Below are 21009 nucleotides of genomic sequence, written 5' to 3'. Positions count from 1 at the left end.
AGTTTTGTCTAACAGAAGGTAATGCAGAGACTTGGGGATTTCTAGTAAAACTAGGAAGATATAATTTGTATCCATACATGGCCTCTTTCTACTGTAAATGATAATTAATTTAAATCCTTCACTACAAATGTAGATATGACTCATTTTGGGGCATTTCCTAGTTTTCATACTAGGGTTTAATAGTTCAAACATAAGCAGATATGTTGACATGGGTAATGGCAAGCTGTGATGTGAATGTATTGACTTCAGATAAGTTATTTAAATCTAAAGCAAATGCAACAGAAATGTCAAGTATAGGAGTACCACACTGAAATTGAGTTGGAATTGATAGCTGTGCATCTGAAATACTGATCTCTGCATCAAAGAATCCTACCTGCACTTATGGTCTGTCTGCAGTAACTCCTGTAGATACCTAAAGGGATCTGAGCACCTGCCTTCTGCTATCTACTGTAGCTGCTTATGTTGAAATATGGGAATTACACTGACTTTGAGACAGTGATCTTTATTTGAAGTGTTAGTGAGGAGTTAACTCCTACAAAATGCTGTTACATGACACTCCACTGATGCAAGGAAGCCAGTTTCTGTTGGTGATTTCTGTGGGGGGGTGGGGGAACTACTTTATCCTTAGCACTGACGCTAATCTAATATTAGCATATCAAAGGGAAGATGGCTAATGACAACCTCTGTTTTTTCTGCAGTGTGTTTTATGTCTTCTATGAACAATACCTGACAATTGTGCACGATGCTATCTTTAACCTCTGCATCTCTTTGGGATCAATATTTCTGGTGACAACTGTGCTTCTTGGCTTTGAAGTATGGGCTGCTGTTGTGGTTTCAATAACTATTGCTATGATAATTGTCAACATGTTTGGAGTGATGTGGCTCTGGGGCATCAGCTTGAATGCAGTTTCATTAGTAAATCTTGTCATGGTAAGTCAACAAGACCTCTCTTTGCTTCTGTTTCCAAGTTTTGAACAGTTCTGTGTGCTACATATATACTTGTGATACTGAGCAGTATTCTGCTACTGAACTTTGGCAGGCCTTTGCACAGTAGTGGAACTATTTAACACCTCTAGAAGAAGAGAAAACAAGTTTATTTTGAGAACTAGTCCTAGCACTAATAAGATACAGCAGGTGAACTGAACCTATACTGCATCTGGTGGAGGTCACTCTTGTTTTGCAGCAACAGCTGCATTGCTGCTGTCTAGGCTAGGTGCTGCTCCACATCAACAGAGGTGGCTCGTGCTGAAGGGGAGGATGCATAGGTTTGTCTGCTGTATTTATGTTCTACAGAGTAGATCTGGGATGTGCTAGCACCAGTATTGTTCCTGCATAAGTGGATGGAATTATCTGGGCAGAAAGCCTTGGTAAAGCACTCCAGAACTAGCTCCAGCAAGCAGCTACTGGTTGCTCTGGCCTTACTGTCTTCTCTAGAGGTTTTTGGCTGGTCTGAGGGCTAGTGTAAACTGTTGGCCCATGTTACAATTAGATGTGTATTAAAGGAAGTCTATCTACTAGATAAGGCTAAGATTAGCCAAGTGTTCAGTTAGTGTTGCAAATGACTGATCAGCTGAATTGTCATGGTATCAAATCAGGATGTATATTCAGTGTTGTTCTAAAGCAATATTATTGCAGCTAATAGTTATAAACTGATTCTCATGTTCAATGTTCACTATGTGCATCAAAGCCAGCTTGCTGCAACCTCAGGAAACTTGACCTCTGAAACAACCTCATGTTCCACTTCCTGTTTGATTGCCTGTTAGTAATGACTGGTGGTAAAACACTGTGTGGTAAACACCTGCAACAAACAGCCTCTGCGAAGCAACACTAAGTTTGTACCTTCCCATGGTACTTTAACTGTGGGGAGTGATGACTGCTGCTAGGAATCTTTCTAGCCCATCCAGAATTCTGAGTAGAGACCTTGCTATCAAAGTGCTGATCTAACTGAAGTTTTCACATTTCCTTTGACTCTCCAGAGCTGTGGAATCGCTGTGGAATTCTGCAGTCATGTGACAAGAGCGTTCACCATCAGTACCAAGGGCAGTAGAGTGGAGCGTGCAGAAGAAGCTCTGTCTCACATGGGCAGCTCAGTGAGTATCTGCTGGCTGGGGAGAGGAAAACAAGTAGCCAAGTAACAGCCTTACTATTTTAAGAAATGTTATAGGTGACAGTCTTAAGTCATAAAGATGGCCTTGCTTTTTCTTTTTGTAATGCTTAAAGCTCTTAAGGTCAACACAGGCTTCTACTAGTAATAGGGGTTAATCTGATGTTACTACTACCTAATAGTAGAAGAGAGCAAAGTGCTTTAGCTGAACTAGTAGTTTGGATAAACCTCAGATTGTCCCATTAAAATTCAAGTGTTTCCCTTCCAGATAGTCAGAGGTGACTAGGAAAGGTGATTGTGAATATGGGATGTAGTTGGAGCTTGTAGAGAACAAGCAGGACTTGGTGTTTAGGCAGTACTATCATGTCACTTGTCTTAGACTAAGTGACATGTATGGGGTTGGAATGGACAGTTCTTGTGATGTGTGTACCACACCCAGGTACAGAACTTAACTGGAATGTGAGTTAAGTAATGGTTTTCACTTGTATCTGCCTGAAGCAAAAATTAATTAGGTGGCTGCACAGATCAGAGTGGATTTTTAATCATACTGAGCCTGTCCTGTGGGACCAAAAAGATGAACTCGTCTCCTGAGTGCATCTTGATTTGGTTCTAGACTGGCAGGGCAGGAAGTATACTGCATATAGGAGCCTTAGATTATGCAGAAATGTTACTAAATGCTAAATACTTGAAAGAAATGGATTATCTAAACTCCTATTTATCACTTTTTTATTGCCAGGTGTTCAGTGGTATCACGCTGACCAAATTTGGAGGAATTGTAGTATTGGCTTTTTCCAAATCTCAAATCTTCAAGATATTCTACTTCAGGATGTATCTAGCTATGGTTGTGCTGGGAGCAACACATGGACTGATATTTCTTCCAGTTCTGCTTAGTTACATAGGTAAGATGTGACAGTCTGCTCTATACCACACTTCAAACAAAAATAGCTGTCTGCGGACTTTCCATGACATGGAAAGGTTTGCAGAGATGAAAAGCAGCACTTGAATGTGTCTTTCTCATCCAAGTGGCCTGTCCTTTGGAAAGCAGAGGCTGACTGGTGGCACTGCAGGCTCACTGCTGTGGGCTTGCTGAACTGAAGCAAGCACTGCCTGGCCCAAGTGGTTGCACTTTGCTGTGCTTTGTGAAGGTGCCTGCTGTCCCACAGAGCAGCATGTTTCAACCTGGGGACAGGATGGTGGGTGGAAGCAGCAAACCTCCTGTGGGTCACTGTTCCTGCATTTGCAGAAACAATCTTGCCTTTCAGTGAGGGTGGTCCAAGCACTGTCCTGTTGAATTTGATAATGCATGTGTATAGTGTAGCCCTTAAATAAGGCTCAGTTTAAGTCTACCTTTAATAGGCTTAAGACTGATGGGGATTCATCTCCTACTGCCTTTGTTGAGGCTGGCAGCTATTAGCAGCTGAGCAGAAGCAGGTTTCTGACTGTTAAGCTGGCCCTAGACAGTCAGATCATGCATGCTTCCTGAGGACTGATCAGCTGAAATGTGTTCTCTCACTCAGGCCCATCAGTCAATAAAGCTAAAACTCGTGCTGCCCAGGAGAGGACCAGAGGTACAGAGCGGGAGAGACTCCTCTACTTCTAGTTTTTAACAGTGTTCAGTGGACTGCCTGAACTGTGGCTTCGGCCCAACTCCTAAGAACTGAAGCGCAGCAATGTTCTATGACTATCACACTGTAACCACCACAGACTTGACTCCTGCACAGATTCAACTAGAAGATACCAGCTGCAGCTTTGGATATAGCTTTAAACTCAGGAAATGCTAAGTGTGGCTCAAGTAACAGTATTATAAAACTAGATGCGTTAATAAGATTACTAAAACACTTCTGTTTTCAAGAGGTTGCATCTTTTTCCTTCAGAAACCTAAACCAGCTGTAGTGAGAGTTGAATAGCATTTTGTCAATGAAATTAAGGTGATGTGTATGAGAATGGACTGCTAAACCACTGACACTAATTTTAAATGCAGGTCAATGCAATTTTTGTCTCTATTTTTAGGGGGAAGCCATCACAAGTTGTAATATTTTTAGTACTATTTGCCAAAATGTCTTGTATATACTTTATTATAAAATAGCCATTTTGTAGTTCAAAAATCTACTTAAATGCAATAAATTAAGTTTATACATTTCAGTTGAAGAGTCTTTCAGAATGTTGTGGGTTTCATAAGAGCGTGTTCTCCAAAAACTTGTTTGAAGAAGGTGACATGTTCTTCACAGTGCTCACCTACAGGCGACAAAATAAAAGTTCCATGTTCACTTTCCAACTCACAAACCAAGAACCAAGATTGTGTAGTTTCACTTACCTTCATTTATCGGTACTAATTCTTATCTTGAATGTGTTTGAGTACCAGAGTTGAACAAACAGAAAGCATTGGAATACTGAGGTATTTCCAGTCCTATGACTGGTATTCTTGAGGTGAAGCAGAGGTTTGATCTAGTTCATGGATCTAACCAGCAGATTCACAGCCATGAGAGCCCTTTACTGTCAAGATGCAAGAGTGTGGGGTGGGATTCTGCACCTACAGAATGTCTGGTGGTTACAAACGTTGCTGGTGCAAGGAGTTTTGCTTGGCTTTTAAAGAAAGAACTGTAGCATAAAACAGGCCTTGAATTTTTGTAACTAGTGGAAATAGACAAGTGAACTCAAAGGTTTCCCAGCCTGGTTGCTGACTTCAGAAGAATGCACAAATTGGAGATAATGGCTCTAACTGCTAACCTAAGCAGTGAGAGCAAATGCAAGTCAAACAGGTTCATCTGCAAGTTTATGTTTAGTTCAGCCTCTTTACTCCTGGGTGCAGTAGACAAAGGAGTAAGACAAGTTAATTTGGAATTGTGCTTAAAGGTGAGTATAAAATATAGGCTAAACTATGCCAAGAGTTTTATCATCTAATACAGGCTCAACTGGATTGCACACCTGAGTTTCTAAGGGAGACTGCTTCTCCCTTACCTGGTGTGAAGCTGGGGTTTCCCCGTAACCGCTGGTTTCTTTGTTCAAAGAAGCGGAATATGGTGTAGAAAAGCATCTCATCCTCTGCTTGTTTCGCTGCATCGAGGAATTTGCGGGCTGAAATGCTGTCGTGTCCTCCAATACCCCTGATGAATCTCAAGGCAGCCAAAACTTGGTGTTTGGACAACAGAACTTCCACTATTTCATCATTTGCTGTGGAAAGTCTCTGTGAAGTCAAGCACAGCTGTAAGACACTGCTTCTAATGCATGGAAATGATGGATGCTAGTTAATGACTTCAAGCCTGGTCAGGGAAGCTGTTTGACCAGTCTAACCCACATGTGACAGGGAGTTATTAGAGTCAGAAATGCTTACTTTTAACATGTCCAGCGAGAGCTGATGTGCAGGAGGGTAAATGCTTTCCAGGGACAGTAAGAGACAAGCCTAGGGCAAAAGAAGAAATAACCTTAAAATTCTGAAGACTTCCCACCTCTCTCACTAGCTTATTGGAGCTACTTGTCTTACGTACCAAGGGCTTTGAGTCACTGAGCACATGGTACTGCAGAAACTGATGGAGCATGTAGAACAAGTTGTGTTGAACAAGGGTTTTGATGACCAGCTCATACAAGTAGTGCTGTGAATGTAGGAGGAAGACAATCAAAGGCATGTCTCTATATGTGTTTTTACAATCTACAAGACAATATTGTATACAACTTACACATGTGAACAAGACTAGACTAAAACTGCATGTAATTTCATGGAATGGGGCAATGTACTTAGCACATAAGTGATTTACCTGAACTGCAATCTGGAACTGGTTGAGAGAGCGAATGTATTCCATCAATACAGCTATAGTGAACTTGTGAGGTGCTTCCTGGACAAAGAAGCAAATGTTAAGTGGAATTTGCATGGCTTCTCTGTTAATAACCCCACAAAAACAGGCATCAAAATACTCTAATCCTGACAAAGCTTCCTGCAGCCAGTTTCAAGCCATCAACTTACATTGGCTGATCTGAGACTGCTGCCAAATTAGCCCTTAAATTCATTTCATTAGTCCTTAAAATTAACTTACCTTCTTCTCTGTAAAAACAGATAAAACATGTGTGTACATATCAGACTGGTCAATAACTGCTTGGGTGCGGACAGGTCGTTTCAGGAGTGGATTACTTCTACTCAGGCCTGTTTCTACCACCTAGGAGGAAAAAGAGGTCTTAAAAAAAAAAACAAACTGTAGTGTAGTACAGTTCTGAGTCAGTCTCAATTGTACAGATTGTTTTCTGATTCAAACACAACTACAAACTTGTTGTGTTAACAAGGAAATTCATATCTGTGGTCATGTTATATCAGATGCATCTTGTTCAGTGGGGATTTCATATTAAATTTAAAACATCTTTTAAACCTGCTCTTATACCTCAAAGCCAGGAGATGAATCTAACTACACTGAGACAGGCCCTCAGGCTTAGAAGAGTTTTGAGTATGTGACTGTACTCTGAGTTAGTGTTGAATTTGGTACTTTAACAGAAGTAACTGAGATATATCAGGACTGCCTGTTATGCCATGATACAGCGTGCAGTGAAATCAGTGCTTTGGAAACCTAAGTAGTAGGTATTGATTCAGAGTTGCTTTTTCAGCTTCTACCTTCTCTCTGCTTTCAAGCACTGGAGTATTTTAACTCATCACTCTGGAGATGAACTATGCACCACCTGTCACACAAGTGTCAAGTGGGGGTCTTAGTGCATTTCCCACAGTAGACTTTTACTTGTGGGACTCAGGCAGTCAGGACCTTTGGAGGTAAGCCCAAATTTCCTAAGTAGAAAGGAGCATGCCTTCACCTTGATACCACCTGAAAAGCAAAGAGTATTGTCCTGTCTCTGTAAGCTGCTATAGCTAACACGGTTTACCATTGTATAGCTTTGCTCAGCTTCCAAGTACTTCTTATATTCATTATTCAGTTTGTCAAAAACAGTTGCAATCACAGACAGTGATCCTCTCTCTGGCTCACTGAGCACTGAAAAGATAAAAAGAAATAACTATGAGGAGAAATAACCAGGCACCTGAAAGTTGCCTTTTATAAAAGGTGATCTCTATTCTCTATCTAATTTTTAAGAAATACTTTCAATCATGTCAGGTGTATTTGAATTGAAGTGGGGGGAAAGTTGAATTTTTCATGCTGTTACATTTCTTCAAAACAATGACTGAGGGTCGTTGAGGCAAATGACATCCCAAGGACCAAGGCAGATTCAGAGGTGATCTCATCTCTAAGAACAGCTAAGCTAACTTGGGTGAATATTTATGAATAAGCAGTATTGTACCTTCAAGATACATAAAACACACTTGAACTTACTTTGAGAGCATACAGACAGGATAACCATTTTGCATTCTTTTCTTTGGAGAAGGAAATCCATTAGTTTTCCTTTATCTAGCAAGAGGTTAACTACAGGTTCAAGTTTCACTTGAAGACTCCAGAGGTAACCTTGATTTGAAGGAGTAAACAAAATGAATTGTCTTGTACAGTACAGCCTAAACTTACAAGTTTTCCAGCCTTAAATGAAAACATTGAGATTGTTTATTTGCCTTTCTAAGCCCATATGCTAGAGCAGCATTACCCTTGAAAAGTTGTAGTAGAGACAGCTAATCCTCCAGTTAACACTAGCAAGAGCAATCAACTCAGCAGATGTACCTAGTAAGTCCCTTCAGTTTTAAGCTCCTTTGTGCACTACAAGTGTAAACTCGCCATCCTGATATTGAATATTGTAGAGTCTAAGAGCTCACCACTTACCTTCACTTGCACTAATGATAATATCAGGTTGAAAGACAATCCAAGAAGAAGAATCTAAATGTTAAGGTTTTAACACCTATATTAACATTGATGCTAAACTGTTTCTCATGAATTTACATTACTATAGAGAAGCAGATCCCATTAACATACTTTCATTTACTGTCACTACTGAGGCTTTGAACCATGCTCTTGGAATGATATCTTCAATTTTATGGTGTACCTATTCAATCACTACATACACATGTCTCAGATAATCAGGAAATGTGGTATTATACTAGACTTCAGTTTTTAGAACTCTCTGAAAGCATTGTGAGGCTATTATGAAGCATATTTTGTCTTGAGGTACATGTGCAAAATCAGCCAGAACTGCTCTGTTAAGGAGCCAAGGTAACAAATGCTACCTTCTTTCCTGCTTGATACATAGAATGAGGTTCTTACTTCTTGAAAGGATTTAAAGGATACAGAGTTTACATGGAACAGGAGCCTGACTTGTCACAGAAGCTGGGCCTGCAGAAAAAAGAACATCAGGTGAAGAAGAGTAGTAACTCTGGCAGCTCTCCTGTACCAAGTGTTTTATGCTGAAAAGGTAAATATGGATTGTAACACTCTAGCATGTAGTCAGAAAGAAAGATCCATTTCTCTGTGTAGCCAGATCTACAAAGAAAATCTGACACTGAGAAGGCAAACAAATCCTTCAAAACATGACTGTTTTGTTTCTCAGCCAAGGGAAATAATGTGTGTAGAAATATTCCATCTCTAGTACTGTAATTCTAGATAGACAGATTTCATTTGCTGTATTTAAATGTATACTCTTTAAAAGGAAGAGTGGTTGGTACATTCTGATCCTAGCCTTTATTTAATACAAATCTCCATCTGCAGATTTATCATACTTGCTATCAAATGTTAGAGCTTTTAATGTGCAATCTTTCTATATAGAAGCATCCTTCTCTTCTACAAAGACAACCTCACTGTTTTATCACCTGCTAGTGAAACTATGCTCAGACTATTTCTATATCCCCAGCTTGAGGTGTAACTACCTGTCACACTTCTAGGACTGGAGAACAGAAAGGTAATGCAAGAAGAATCTAAGCATTTGAGTCCTAACACTGATTGAAGCATTAAACTGGTCCCAAACTTGATTCTGAGCTTGTATTTTCTCTCAGCCTCCAACTTCTTAAATCACACAGTCCTGACTTAAGCCAGAAAAGCATGAAGTGCTTTTGAGCACCCACAAGCTTTGAGAGCCATGGCCAAAAAACTCCCCACACCCAACACTTTTCAAGTGTAAAAGCAAAGTACTATAGGAAATGTGCACCTTAAACAGCAACTCTTCTGTAGTTGGCACACACATTTGGAACACCAACTTCTGCTCAATTGCTTCTTACCTTCTTCCTTCCTCACCCTCTCCAATATGTGTAACTGAAGTGTTAGTAACCTGAAGCACTCCTGTCTGTGAGCTGTTACATTAAAGTACTCTTGCTAAGTCTTAGGTTATTCATTACATAGTGGTTCTACCTGCTACAGGTATCTGATAGGGTTGTATTGATCGAGGTGGAAGTACAAACTGATGGATTGTTGTGGACCCATCAAATTCTCCCTTCAGCTTGATGTCAAATATAACTGAAGTCTGCAATTAAAAAGAGGAAGTTAGTATTGATGGATGTGAATCACCACTCATTTGAATGCATTCAGTTTGCTTTTCACATTTCCATCTAGTATTCCCTGTTAGAACCATAGAATGGTTGGGGTTGGAAGGGATATACTGGGGCTGGTGACATTTTTCACTGATCAGGCTGCTCAAGGCCCCATCCAAACTAGAACTGAACCATTTCAGCAATGGGGAATCCTGTTCCAGGGTCTCACCACCCTCACTGTGAAAAGCTGCATCCCTTGCATCCCATCTAAATCTATCTCCCTTTGGTCCCTAGAACTGTCACTACATGCCCTAGAAAAAAAGTCTCTCTCAGTCTGTCTTACACAACACATGACTTTGACACTGCATAAACTCTGAGGAAAACTGTCTATCTTCTGTCTCTGATATCCTCACACTTCAACCATTCAGTCTTGTTCAACTCAAGTCACTAACACTTCTAACCCAGCATGGACCACCAGGGAAAGCAGTTGTGCTTTCAATGCCAGTGAAATTTCAATTACTGGTGTCTCCCAAAGGCAAGGTGAGTAATGTTTTCTGGGTTTCTGTAGTCATGTTTATCGTTTGACCAAAACATGGGGGACGAAGTGCTCTGGGTTAAATGCTAACGTGTAGAATTAACATGAAATATAACTGAAACATCAACTAATCCCCTGTGGAAGTCCGTTCATTTCAGGCGGACCTTCACATCCCCCTAAGAAGGTAATGTGCCCCACTTCTTGAAGATGTCCAAGAGAAGATAATATCAGAACTCCAAGCCTTTTCCCAAGTTAACAGCAGAGTGGTACTTTAGCTTAACCACTGACCAAGCCTTGCTGCTGGGAGTACAGATAAGTTTTAACTGTGCTACCAGATGCACAAGGAGGTTTGTGCTCATACAAGTTTTTAGAGAGCCAGGCCTTCAGACTAAAGGAGCTTATGTTTGTGTCACAGAAACATTATCATTCAAATGTTTGTGATATGGTAAGTTTCCCAGGATTGATAATTTAGTATCCAATTTAACTCTACTTCTTTATATAACACCTTAAAGGCCTACACAGTGGAGCAGCAAAGCATCATAACAAACTGACAAGAAGCAAAAGCAGTGTAAGAAAAAAGCAGGCATTACCAGCAGCCCTGATTATATGTTAGCCCATCAGGACAGAAGGATAAATTTGAATCTCTTACAGTGTTCTGGCTTTGTTCCTGCAAATACTCTGGGTTTTAGCCAAGCTAAGCCCAAAGAAAAATTATTTCTAAATTAAATTATTAGGTTATTAAAACCTGCCCCTAAATTCTCAAAGTTATGGCACAACACAATATAAATAAATCAGACCTCAGTATCCTGATGATGTACTACCACCAAGTTATCCACTACATTCAGTGCAAACTTCCCAGTTCTGTTCAGCTTTAAAATATGTGTCTTCTTACAGGAGCCCTCTCTATAGAGACAAAGAGAAATGAGAACTGGTCAACAAGCCAATATAAGATGTCTTTTTGTCCTAGTTTTGCTGGGACTCAGTTTATTTTCTTCCTAGGAACTGATACAGTGCTGTATTTTGGATTTAGTATGAGAATAACACTGATAAGATACTGATGTTTTAGTTGTTGCTAAACAGTGCTTACTCTAAGCCAAGGACTTTTTGATTTCCCATGCTCTGCCAGCGAGGTGTGCAAGAAGCTGGGAGGGAGCAAGGCCAGGACAGCAGACCTGAACTGGCCAAAGGGATATTCCATATCCTAGGACATCATACTTGGTATATAAAGTAGGGGAAGTTGGCCAGAAGGCAAAGGTCAGGGCTTGGGACAGGCTGGGTGGTAACTGTTGCTGTGTCACTTGCTTTTCATGGGTTTTATTCCCTCCTCCACGCACTTTTCATTACTACTACTATTACTTTTTACCTTATTTCACTTATTAAACTGGTTTTATCTCAACCTATGAGTTTTACCTTTTTCTGATTTTCCTGCCCCTCCCACCAGGGGTTTGGGGGAGCAGCTGGTGGTACTTGCCAATTGGGATTAAAGCACAACACTGACACAGATGTGAACTGCCACTAAAATTCTTCATTCTGCTCTTACCTGGGTAAGTGATAGAGCACTACTTCTGCTCCTGTGCTGTTGGAAGTCCTTGAGTGATGCCTCAAATAGAGAACGTAAAGCTGCCCGTATCTAACAGGACAACAGGATTAAAGGATTATTTTCAATTAACAGCTCTACCAGTCTCTTAGGTAATCTCGTCCTTTCTTCTGGGATAAAATGTTTGACTCTAAGTCAGGTAATCATTTAATTAAAAGTGAAAGATTAAACAATACTTGCATGAGTATAGGCCATGCATTGTCATTTATCAAGTCTGGCATCTGTGAATGATTCCTCTACCAAAATTTCAACGAAGAAATGAAACATTCTCCAAATTTCTGTGGTAATCCAGAACAATGTGATGTAAGACTTCTCCATTTGCTGCCCCTCCCCACCTTGCCCCAAGAGGGTTGTTTAGATGCTTTGTTCAAGGCAGTATCTGAAGTGCTTTAAAGCAACAGCACTGCTAAAACAAGAAACAAGTGCAACCACTGTAATGTACTTCCCTTCTTCCAGCATTCCCACACTGCCCCACCCTCCCAAGAAAGTGAGATACGCACATTGTAGCCATAGCAATATCTCTTTCAGAAAGGCTGAGCTTGGATGACTTGGGTGCTGCAGGCAACTCAATTTCAAATTTTGATAGTTTTGCCATGGTCCCACTCTGTTAAAAGGCAAAACAAGAACTGTCACGACCTGAAGCGAAAGTGAGGAGCCGCCTTTGCCCAAACGCTGCATCACAGCGCCCCCACGAGGCGAAGGACGGTCACAGCCCAAACGAAAGGGTTTTGTGCTTTCTTTCCCCAAAAACCCCCAAGTGACTCTTAACACACACCTCTGTAACTTCAGAAGCTTCATCATCTTGATTTTATGACTTCAGCTACAAGAAATATTTCTATTTCAATTCAGTTAAGGCAAATTTGTATGCAAATCCCAAGTACAATTGGTCTGGAGATGTCAAACAGAAATTCTCTTAACTTACTTTCCCTCTTCCAGAAAAGTATATGCTCCAACTCTTAAATAACTGCTTCCTGGGAAGGAGAAAATATCACTACCTCCTACCAGTCACAGTCTCCTTTAGTTCCTGCCTTCTACTTAGAGCACATCCCTTCTCCTGCCCAAGGCTTCTGCTTTCCTCTTCCTCTTTTCTATGGAATTCATATTTAAGCAAGTTTTCACAGTTTCCAAAGCTTCTATTGAAATTAACTTCCTATTCTTACCGATTCATTCTCGAGAGTGAAGTGTGAATACTACAGAACTACTTCCTTTGCTAGATCTCTATTTTCAAGTATTACTTTAGTACAGGACTTTTCTCAAGAGATCTTTAAATATGACCTTCTGAACACAAGATAAAAATTATTTCACTTCAAGCTACAACTTGACACAAAATGGGAAGGAGAGGGAACCATAACCTAAGTTGTTAAAAAGAAAACTGTGAAAGGCTAGTAGGTTCCTCCCAGCCACCTAAGGGAACATCATTTCAGGAAGCAGTACAGACCCTACACAAGATTAACACAGACCAGGAAACTCATGTGAATAAGATGCTTTTCAATCTCTCCCTTAAACTGCCACAGAAATCTTCCTAATCCATTGACAAGAGCAAGATAAATGCTGCAGTTCTTTTCCTAATTTTTAAAACCACCTGACTGCATCATTAACTGAAAGCAGATTCTGGTTTTCACAGCACACTTTTTCCAAGACAAAAAGAAAAAATATTTTCCCAGTAACAATAAGTGTTGCCCACAGTAAAAAACACCAAAAGAAAAAACTACTGTAGACAAAGCCCTCTCTGGTTTGGGACAACAGTTTTTTCTTAAGTGCTACCTTTTTTATCTCTTTTTCATCCAGTCATATCTGGGAGGTTATAATTATAATCACAAGAGAAAGGCCCTTATTTTTTTCCATATCAGGAAAATCAACATTGCTACAGAGAGCAAATCTTCACATTAAAAGTAAATAATAAATACCTATTTAAGTAAAAAAAAAAATTCTTTAAAGACATTTAAATTGTAAAATATTCAGTCACCCTCAATTTTTTCTTTCTTCTCCCAAGGTCAGCTGTCCAGCCCTGTCTGGACACACATCTTTCCAAAGAGCATGTAAGAAAGAGTGAATTACCTATTTTAAGACATCACCTAGAAGCTACATTATAGATTTGCTTATTGTCATACAAGGATGTGAACACATGCACCTTTTGGAAGAAATTCAAGCAATAGAATATTTGGATGAAGAAGCAGTTTAGGAAAAAATGACAATGACAAGTTTGGAACATATCCCTTTACCTTGAAATAGAATGGCTGCAGGACATTTCCAAGGACAGTGGTTGAAAGAAGGATAACAGAGCTCTCTGGACAATACATGTACCAATTGACATTAATACTCTGATTCTTCAGGAGCTTTAAACTTCGTTTCTCTGGCAATACCTGGAAACACAGAATATTAGCATTATATTGCCACCAGGATTCCAACAGCATAAATGGCAATTAATGCACAGGAGAAAGGAATGTTAAGCAAGAAACAGACACATGTAAAGATGATTACTGTGCTAGAATTAAAAATCAGAAACCTGACAATTACAGCTGAGGCCCCCAATTTACTGTAGCTAAGAAAGAATACACATCAAGTACTAATGAGCCTGAAGGTGCTGTGTTTTCCCACTCATCCAGATCTGGGTATAAGTTCTGTGAACAGTGGAGAAAATACCTGGCTTGATACAACTAGTGAAGTTTTATTAAAAAGTTCTTCTAACAATATTCTTGCTGCCTTCACTCCCCAGCCTCCTTAATCTTTTATATTTTAAGAAATATGTAAACTAATTCTCTTCATTTCAAGGGCTTAAATATCTCTTTTAAAAGACACTTATTTGATTTAGTCCTTTTACCTGCAGGGTTGACATTCATAAGCCTTTCAGGTGCTAAATATATATTCTCCCCCTCAATCAGCATGAAATAATGCTGCTTTTTCAGGAATTTCTTTAGTACTAGTTATTAGTAACAGTAACCATGAGAAACATTCTATCTTAGCTCCAGGACTGAAACTATTGAAAATTGCACACCGTTTTTTTAAGGAAGTGTTTGAATATCCATCATCATGAATGTTAGAAAGAGTTATTTATTCATCAGACATCTTTAAAAACACATGCAAAGGAAATTACATGTTACATAAAGGGACTCAATGAGGTCAACACAGGAGAAAGCTCCAAGTTGCAGAAGGGTACTAGCTGGTCAATTATTAGTTCTTTGCCACCTTTCAAGTATTTACACATCTTCCCCAATGCTGATTTGTTTTGTGTGAAGTGGTATTTCACATTAAATACTCATTTCCATACAAGCCAAGAGCATCTCTTAATCTAGAGCTCCCAAAGCTTAGGTGAGTACTCCTTTATACAACGTCTTAAAACCTGTAAATGATAAATTTGCGCTGACCTAAAAATGTATTCTTCTTTAAAAAAAATTAAATTGCAGTCTGCAAACCAAATAGCAAAAATTGCTTTTTTAGCAGCACTCTTTCTTAGTTACAGCGACAACAAAAGAATTCAAATATGATGTTACAAATTTACATTTTCACACCTCTAAGCATGTCCTATGGGAGTTATTTGTATTACCTGGTAGAATTCAATTCCTTGATCTGTGATGAAGACAATTTCTGTAGAACTTGTCCAGCAGAATCCCAGAATATTGGCATTCTTTGTCTTTTAACAAAAAAGCAAACAAACACTCTTTTACTTGGAAAAATTAACTATTCAGGTAAGTGAATATTACTAAATGATGAACACAAGACCAAAGGCAATTTAGGCATCCAATCTCTGGAGTTAATACTTTTGGCCAACCAGACACCCAGCATGCATCAGCTGCTTTTATAATGCATTCCCAAACTACACATGAACACAATTACTGTAGGACCTGGATCTTTGGCAGCATGTAAGATTTACAAGTTTATTATACAATCAAATTTTATTTTCACCCAAGATAAACTAAATTCCTCAGTTTCAAATTCTACTGCCAATTCAACCAGTTCCTGACATGAAAAGCAGGAAGAGAGGCTGAGAGAAACTAAAAACTCAATGAAAAAATTTGCCATGACTTCACTCAGAATCTACTCCTTTCACTACTTTCATTACCATAAAGGTTTTGCTAGAATGGTTTACTTAAACTCATAATCCTAAATAATGAAGCAGACAGTGTTTCAGCTTTAAAGACTACAGGGATAAAAGGATCTGTGTAAATCAGATGTATAAAAATTTACTTTAGCATTCTATTACCCGAAAATGTACTTTGTTTTAGTTAAAAGTTGGAAAATATCAAGCAATGACAATGATCCTTGTTTCTGGTAAATAATCATCAATAATTAGAAGGATTATTAAAAAATACCAAACATAATAAGAAAACTAGTAATAGCTTACTATTAGTGATTAGTGATATTAGGAAAGAACATCCACATTAACATATCTGGCACTAATATAATCACTGCCCACTGTTTCTGTGGGCAGCACAGAAACATCAGGATCATCAGCACTTTGTCTCTTCTCCTTATCAAACCTTGACATTTGCTGCCCCCACAGCATTTCTGACCCCTCTAGGAAAAAATTACATTCACAAGACAAGGAAATTTTTTCTGGTATTGTTAATACCTGCTGGTTCACTCAGTTTCAATAGACAGTAGTGCTGACATCTCTTATTTCCTTGATGTTAGTGTTTTTAAAAGCACCTCAGTTGGTTCTCTTGTAGTCACCAGCCTAACTAACATCAAAGTTTCACTCAAGCATATAAGCTTGGGACATTTAACTCACCTTACATTCCTGTGTATATTCTAGCTGAGGGCTATCTGGAATAAAATTCAAAAAATCCTGCAAAAACACCCATTAAGCAGATTAGCAATAATGAAGCACAGACAAGATACATATATAGAATAGATATCTGTTTATCCAATTGTCTTAGATGCAATATATATAACAGAACAGAAGAAAAACTTCTGTTCCACCTCACCCTTGCCAGAGTTGGCTTCCCCTTATACTTTTTGTTTAAATGATGATACTAGCAAGACAACAATGCTGCCTGACCAGCCTCTCAGAATGATGGAGGAATTTTCACTACAGCTGACGGTAGCCAATAGACTTCTTGAATATTTGTCTCAAAGAGTTTACTCTGGAACTAGAGGATTTCCAGCTCCAATTCCCTAGCTGCAGGGTGTACATTTCTTACCACACTTTTCGAAGTTCTCTGCACAGCCAGAATCTTGTTCCCCAAGGAAAATTTGATGCACTTCACTTCTCCTTTATCCTCCATCCTATACAGAAAAAAAAAGAAGTTATGGGAATATAATCTAAAATAGTTTTGTAAAGAATACACCATAAAAAAGACAATGATGGAGGAAAAAAAAAAGGGTCATGCAAATGCTATTGAATACAGATTATTACTCTTGCCTGACTAATATATTCAAAACCCAGACTGAACAGAAAATGGCAGCTCACTCTTCAGAAGTCCTGAACACATCAATTGCAGAATCATGGCTAAGCTCACACAAATTAGCACCTGAAATCACTGCAAATGCTCAGCTCTGGTGGCCTGTGACGTGGAACTGGAACACTTCTGGGACTATCCAATCCTGCATCCTCAGTTCTGGACACCAGCATCCTGCAATCTGCTCCATTACTTCCAAAACTACTGCTAGTTGACACAAGCCTCCTTCCTTTCCCAATAGGATACAGCCTCTGGAAGAACTTCTGATGTTAAAAAGAGACTGAGGCTGTTTTCACATCATTAAAATAAATTTTAAAAGTATTCTTACCAAACAAGCATCAGCACAACTGGCATGAATAAGGCATATATAGTTTCTCCAGCATGTGCTATTAAGTCAGGCCAAAGAGAGAGACAGTCAAGTATGAAAATAGTTGGAACAGCATGAAGTATACTAAATATTTTCACCTCCTTCAGGATTGACAAGTGTAATCAAATAAAAAAGTAAAATAAACCCAGCAACTTTCAAGACAGGCCCTGTGCAATATCTAAGAGATCACAGTAAACAAATTTTATTACAAATTGCTTCATCCATATTTGGATTGATATGGAATAAAGGAATACTTCCTTACATCTGCACACAGCAGAATACAAAGAGCCATAACTTTTAACAGAGACATATATAAAATAGTTTACTGTTGTCAAATTCTGCAAAAATGTTTCCACAAGAAATAGAAGACATAGAAGAAGCCCATTCAGATGAAACAAGGAACAGAACACGAGAAACCTACAACTAGGTTTGGACATTGTGCTTGAATCACAGACATCACTTGCTAAACTGTATCCTTGGATATGTCATTGCTGCTGTAGAAATCACTCTCTCATATGTACAGCATGTTATAGTAAAAGACTTGTTTAAAAAAAAGAAGTCAGCCTAATTACTTTTTCTCCCCCAGAGACCACAGGGAGGGAGAAGCTTACCCTCTTAATTGCAAGACTGTATCTAAGAAAAAGTCAAAATATGATCACAATTACTTGTCAGTTTTATGCCTGAATTACAGTGGTTCAGGACCAACCACCAGATAATTTGAAGATTGCATCATTCTACCCCAAGATAAAGGTGCCTTACCTGAAGGAAATAGGATTTCTATCCTCCAAACCTTTAACAACAACCCCTGTCGCTCCACCAGATCGAACAGCAAAAACCTGCAGAAAAAGTTTTGAACATATATATTTAACTCTTTCAAAGTCATAACCTTCACCTGCTTCCTCTTCTATAAGCCACACCTTTTAATTTTTTTTACTAGACACAATTTTTGTTCTTCTGCAGATCTAACAGTTCACACTGACACAATCTGAATTCCAAGTTTACTTTGTCAGATTGAATGGTACTGCAACAGTTTTGCAGGCATATTCTGAACTACTGGGCACGTTAAATCAATACAAATATTTATTAATCTTTATCTTGGTTTTGTTTCTTTTATATTTTCCTTGTAAAAGTATCTAAGACATCAGAGCATTGTTTAAAACAAAAAGGACCTCAGCTTGGGGACTGGAAGAGATGTAACTCAACAACCCAGAAGCCTGATCCTGTCAGAACATGTTATTAAATAGAATAGTTTAATAGTAACAGATTTTCATAGAGATTTTTAATAGATTTTACCTAAGGAGCTTCAACCAATATTCCCTACAACTGAGAATTCCTTTAGCCCAGCTTCACATATATATATATGTACAAAACCTGCTAGAGATATGACATATATTGAGCTGGAATAAGATAACCAAAGAAAAAGAAAAAAAAAGGAAAAAAAAAAAGTTATGGTGTTACAAACTACACCTAGCTTGGAAAAAGAAAAGGCAAATGCCTTATTGGCACTTGTTGTGTGTGCAGCAGCACCAGGCACACAGAGCGGGGCTCAGGGTGACAGGGACATTTTTCTGTACTATCAGCCATGCTGCCAGCCTGCTATGCTCAGGCAGGAAATACACATATCAAGATTATAAATTGCAAGCAAGTTCACAGCCTTACTAGAATGATAAATACTTAGTTTAACTATTTTTAGTATTATGGAGACAGAAAAAGAAGGCAACCCTCTCTTAATCTCAGCAAGATGAGAAGATTGCACGGACACATCTCTCACATGGGAAACTGTCATTGAAATGCTGGTTACAAATGATTCAGAGACACACTGCAAACTACTTTATATAACAAGAAAACACAGAGAAATAAATTTACACTGGTAAACATGAATCTTTCAAGTGAGCTCTCAACAACCAGTTTCTATGTAGTTGTATCACATCCACACTATGATACAGCGTCTCCGGACAGGGTATTTCAAGTGGCCCTCACAGATAATGGTTTATAAGAAGAAATATCTGGAAAGTGGCCCAGTGCAAAAGGACCTGGAGATGACAGCACTGAACAAGAGCCAGCAGTGCCCAGGTGGCCAAGAAACCAGAAACCAAGATACATAAAATGTACCATGGATATGTGGCCAGCAGGACCAGGGCAGTGATTATCCCCCTGTACCCTGCAGTGGCGAGGCCACACCTCGAGTGCTGTGTCCAATTCCAGGCCCCTCAATTCAGGAAGCACACTGAGGTGCTGGAGCATGTCCAGAGAAGGGCAGCAGAGCTGGGGAAGGTCTGGAGCACAAGTCCTACAAGGAGCAGCTATGGGAGATGGGTTTGTTTAGCCTGGGGAAAAGAAGGCTCAGGGGGGACCTTATTGCTCCCTGCAACGCCCTGAAAAAGGCTGCAGCCATGTGAGCACTGGCCTCTTCTCCTGGCAACCAGTGACAGAACCAGAAAACATCACCTTAAGCTGTACTGGGGAAGGGTTAGGTTGGACATTAGGAAGAATTTCTTCCCAGAAAGGGTGATTAGACGCGGGAATATTCTGCCCAGGGAGGCGTGGAGTTACCACCCCTGGAGCTGTTTAAGGAGAGACTGGATGTGGCACTCAGTGCCCTGGTCTAGCTGACAAGATGGTGTTCGGTGAAAGGCTGGACTTGATGATCTCAGAGACCTTTCCCAGCCCAAATGATTCTGTAATCATTCTGAACAGAGTGCAACAGCAAGAAACACATCCCAGAAATATTGTTCCCTCTCCAAACATGCCACTGATCATGTCCACACATGGGGCAAGACATGCCAGCTACATGGGGAAGAGAGCTTGAAGGTTCTGACTCCGTGAATGCCGAGGTCAAAGAACAGTTAGAGGAATTACACTGTGGTGTAAGGCTCATAACAGCCTGTGGATCTTTTAGCTGTACTGAGCTGAACTCTCAGGAGCCCATATGGATATTAAAGAGAACCTGCTTAAAAACACTAAAGCCAAGAAACAGCCACTTGGGTCTGTGCCACAAAGAAAGCTGTAACTATTCATTTTTTTATGAATATATTGAATTTCAGGAATTGAAAGGGGCGTGAAAATTTCAGGGAAATTAAGCTAAGAGCAAAGTGACAAAGTTTGCAAGTCAGGTGGGGACACTTGGAACAGAAAGGAGAAGTGCTGACTCCGATGAATTCCAGAAAGGCCTTAGGGCAGTGAGAGTAAGGCAGGTGAAATACAAGCTAATAAATCGGTAAAGGAAAAACAAAAAAATTCTACCGCCTCTAGCTCGATGACAGGTCCTGAGGGGGAACAACCGGGCTCATGCCCGGCGGCCGAGGGACGGGAAGGAACCAAAGCCAAGGCGAGGAGCAGCAGCGGGCCGGGCTGACCCCCCGGCCCTGCCCCGCAGCCTCCGGCCCGGCCCGGCCCCGCCGCCCCACCTGCTTGTTGGCCTCGTCGAAGAACACGCAGTTCACGGGGTTCGCCTTCTCGAAGTGCACGGGCCGCGCGCACAGCGCCAGGTAGCAGCCGCCGGCCTCCGCGCCGCCCCGCGCTCGCCCCTCGCCCTCTTCTCCTCCTCCTTCTCTTCCCGCTGCCCCTCCTGCTGCTGCCGCTCCCGGCGCCTCGTCCTCGGCCGGCCCCGGCGGGTCGCGGCCCATGGCGGCGGCCAT

At 40.1% G+C, this 21009-nt stretch overlaps 2 protein-coding genes across 5 annotated transcripts in view; one reads left to right on the top strand and one right to left on the bottom strand.

Annotated features, from left to right (window-relative positions):
• Nucleotides 1-4363, top strand: part of NPC1 (NPC intracellular cholesterol transporter 1) — a 26676-nt gene extending 22313 nt beyond the window's left edge. For both annotated transcript variants that reach the window (XM_058819893.1, XM_058819902.1), the window contains exons 22-25: nt 699-930; nt 1977-2090; nt 2841-3003; nt 3622-4363. In XM_058819893.1, coding sequence (XP_058675876.1) covers nt 699-930; nt 1977-2090; nt 2841-3003; nt 3622-3704 — 592 coding nt within the window. In that variant the 3' untranslated portion in view covers nt 3705-4363. The remainder of the gene's footprint in view (nt 1-698; nt 931-1976; nt 2091-2840; nt 3004-3621) is intronic.
• RMC1 (regulator of MON1-CCZ1) lies at nt 4103-21009 on the bottom strand. Of its 3 annotated transcripts, XM_058819916.1 has the most exons (20): nt 20779-21009; nt 18131-18207; nt 16747-16831; nt 16335-16391; nt 15150-15236; nt 13828-13968; nt 12106-12209; nt 11549-11638; nt 10806-10911; nt 9355-9466; nt 8302-8346; nt 7840-7893; nt 7405-7533; nt 6962-7068; nt 6133-6252; nt 5857-5934; nt 5590-5694; nt 5436-5504; nt 5063-5288; nt 4103-4339 (listed from the first exon to the last, which is right to left on the bottom strand). In XM_058819916.1, the coding sequence occupies exons 1-20, from the start codon at nt 21007-21009 to the stop codon at nt 4260-4262; spliced, it is 2103 nt and encodes a 700-aa protein (XP_058675899.1). In that variant the 3' UTR covers nt 4103-4259. The 3 variants fall into 3 exon arrangements, with proteins under 3 accessions (XP_058675899.1, XP_058675916.1, XP_058675908.1); XM_058819933.1 differs by lacking the exon at nt 18131-18207 and having other exon boundaries at nt 20779-20893; XM_058819925.1 differs by lacking the exons at nt 18131-18207; nt 20779-21009 and adding an exon at nt 17077-17264.

Source organism: Ammospiza caudacuta, chromosome 1 (genome assembly GCF_027887145.1).
Source record: "Ammospiza caudacuta isolate bAmmCau1 chromosome 1, bAmmCau1.pri, whole genome shotgun sequence".
NCBI lineage: Eukaryota > Metazoa > Chordata > Aves > Passeriformes > Passerellidae > Ammospiza > Ammospiza caudacuta.
Note: the sequence above shows the minus strand (reverse complement) of the source record. Positions and strands in the feature narration are given on the sequence as shown.

Coding starts and splice junctions, on each gene's coding strand:
- RMC1 (XM_058819916.1), bottom strand. CDS start 21,009: ATGGCCGCCGCCATGGGCCGCGACCCGCCGGGGCCGGCCGAGGACGAG. Junction 8,347..9,354: donor CTATCAGATACCTGTAGCAG/GTAGAACCACTA, acceptor TTTTTTCTGCAG/GCCCAGCTTCTGTGACAAGT. Junction 5,695..5,856: donor AGTTCCAGATTGCAGTTCAG/GTAAATCACTTA, acceptor CTACATTCACAG/CACTACTTGTATGAGCTGGT.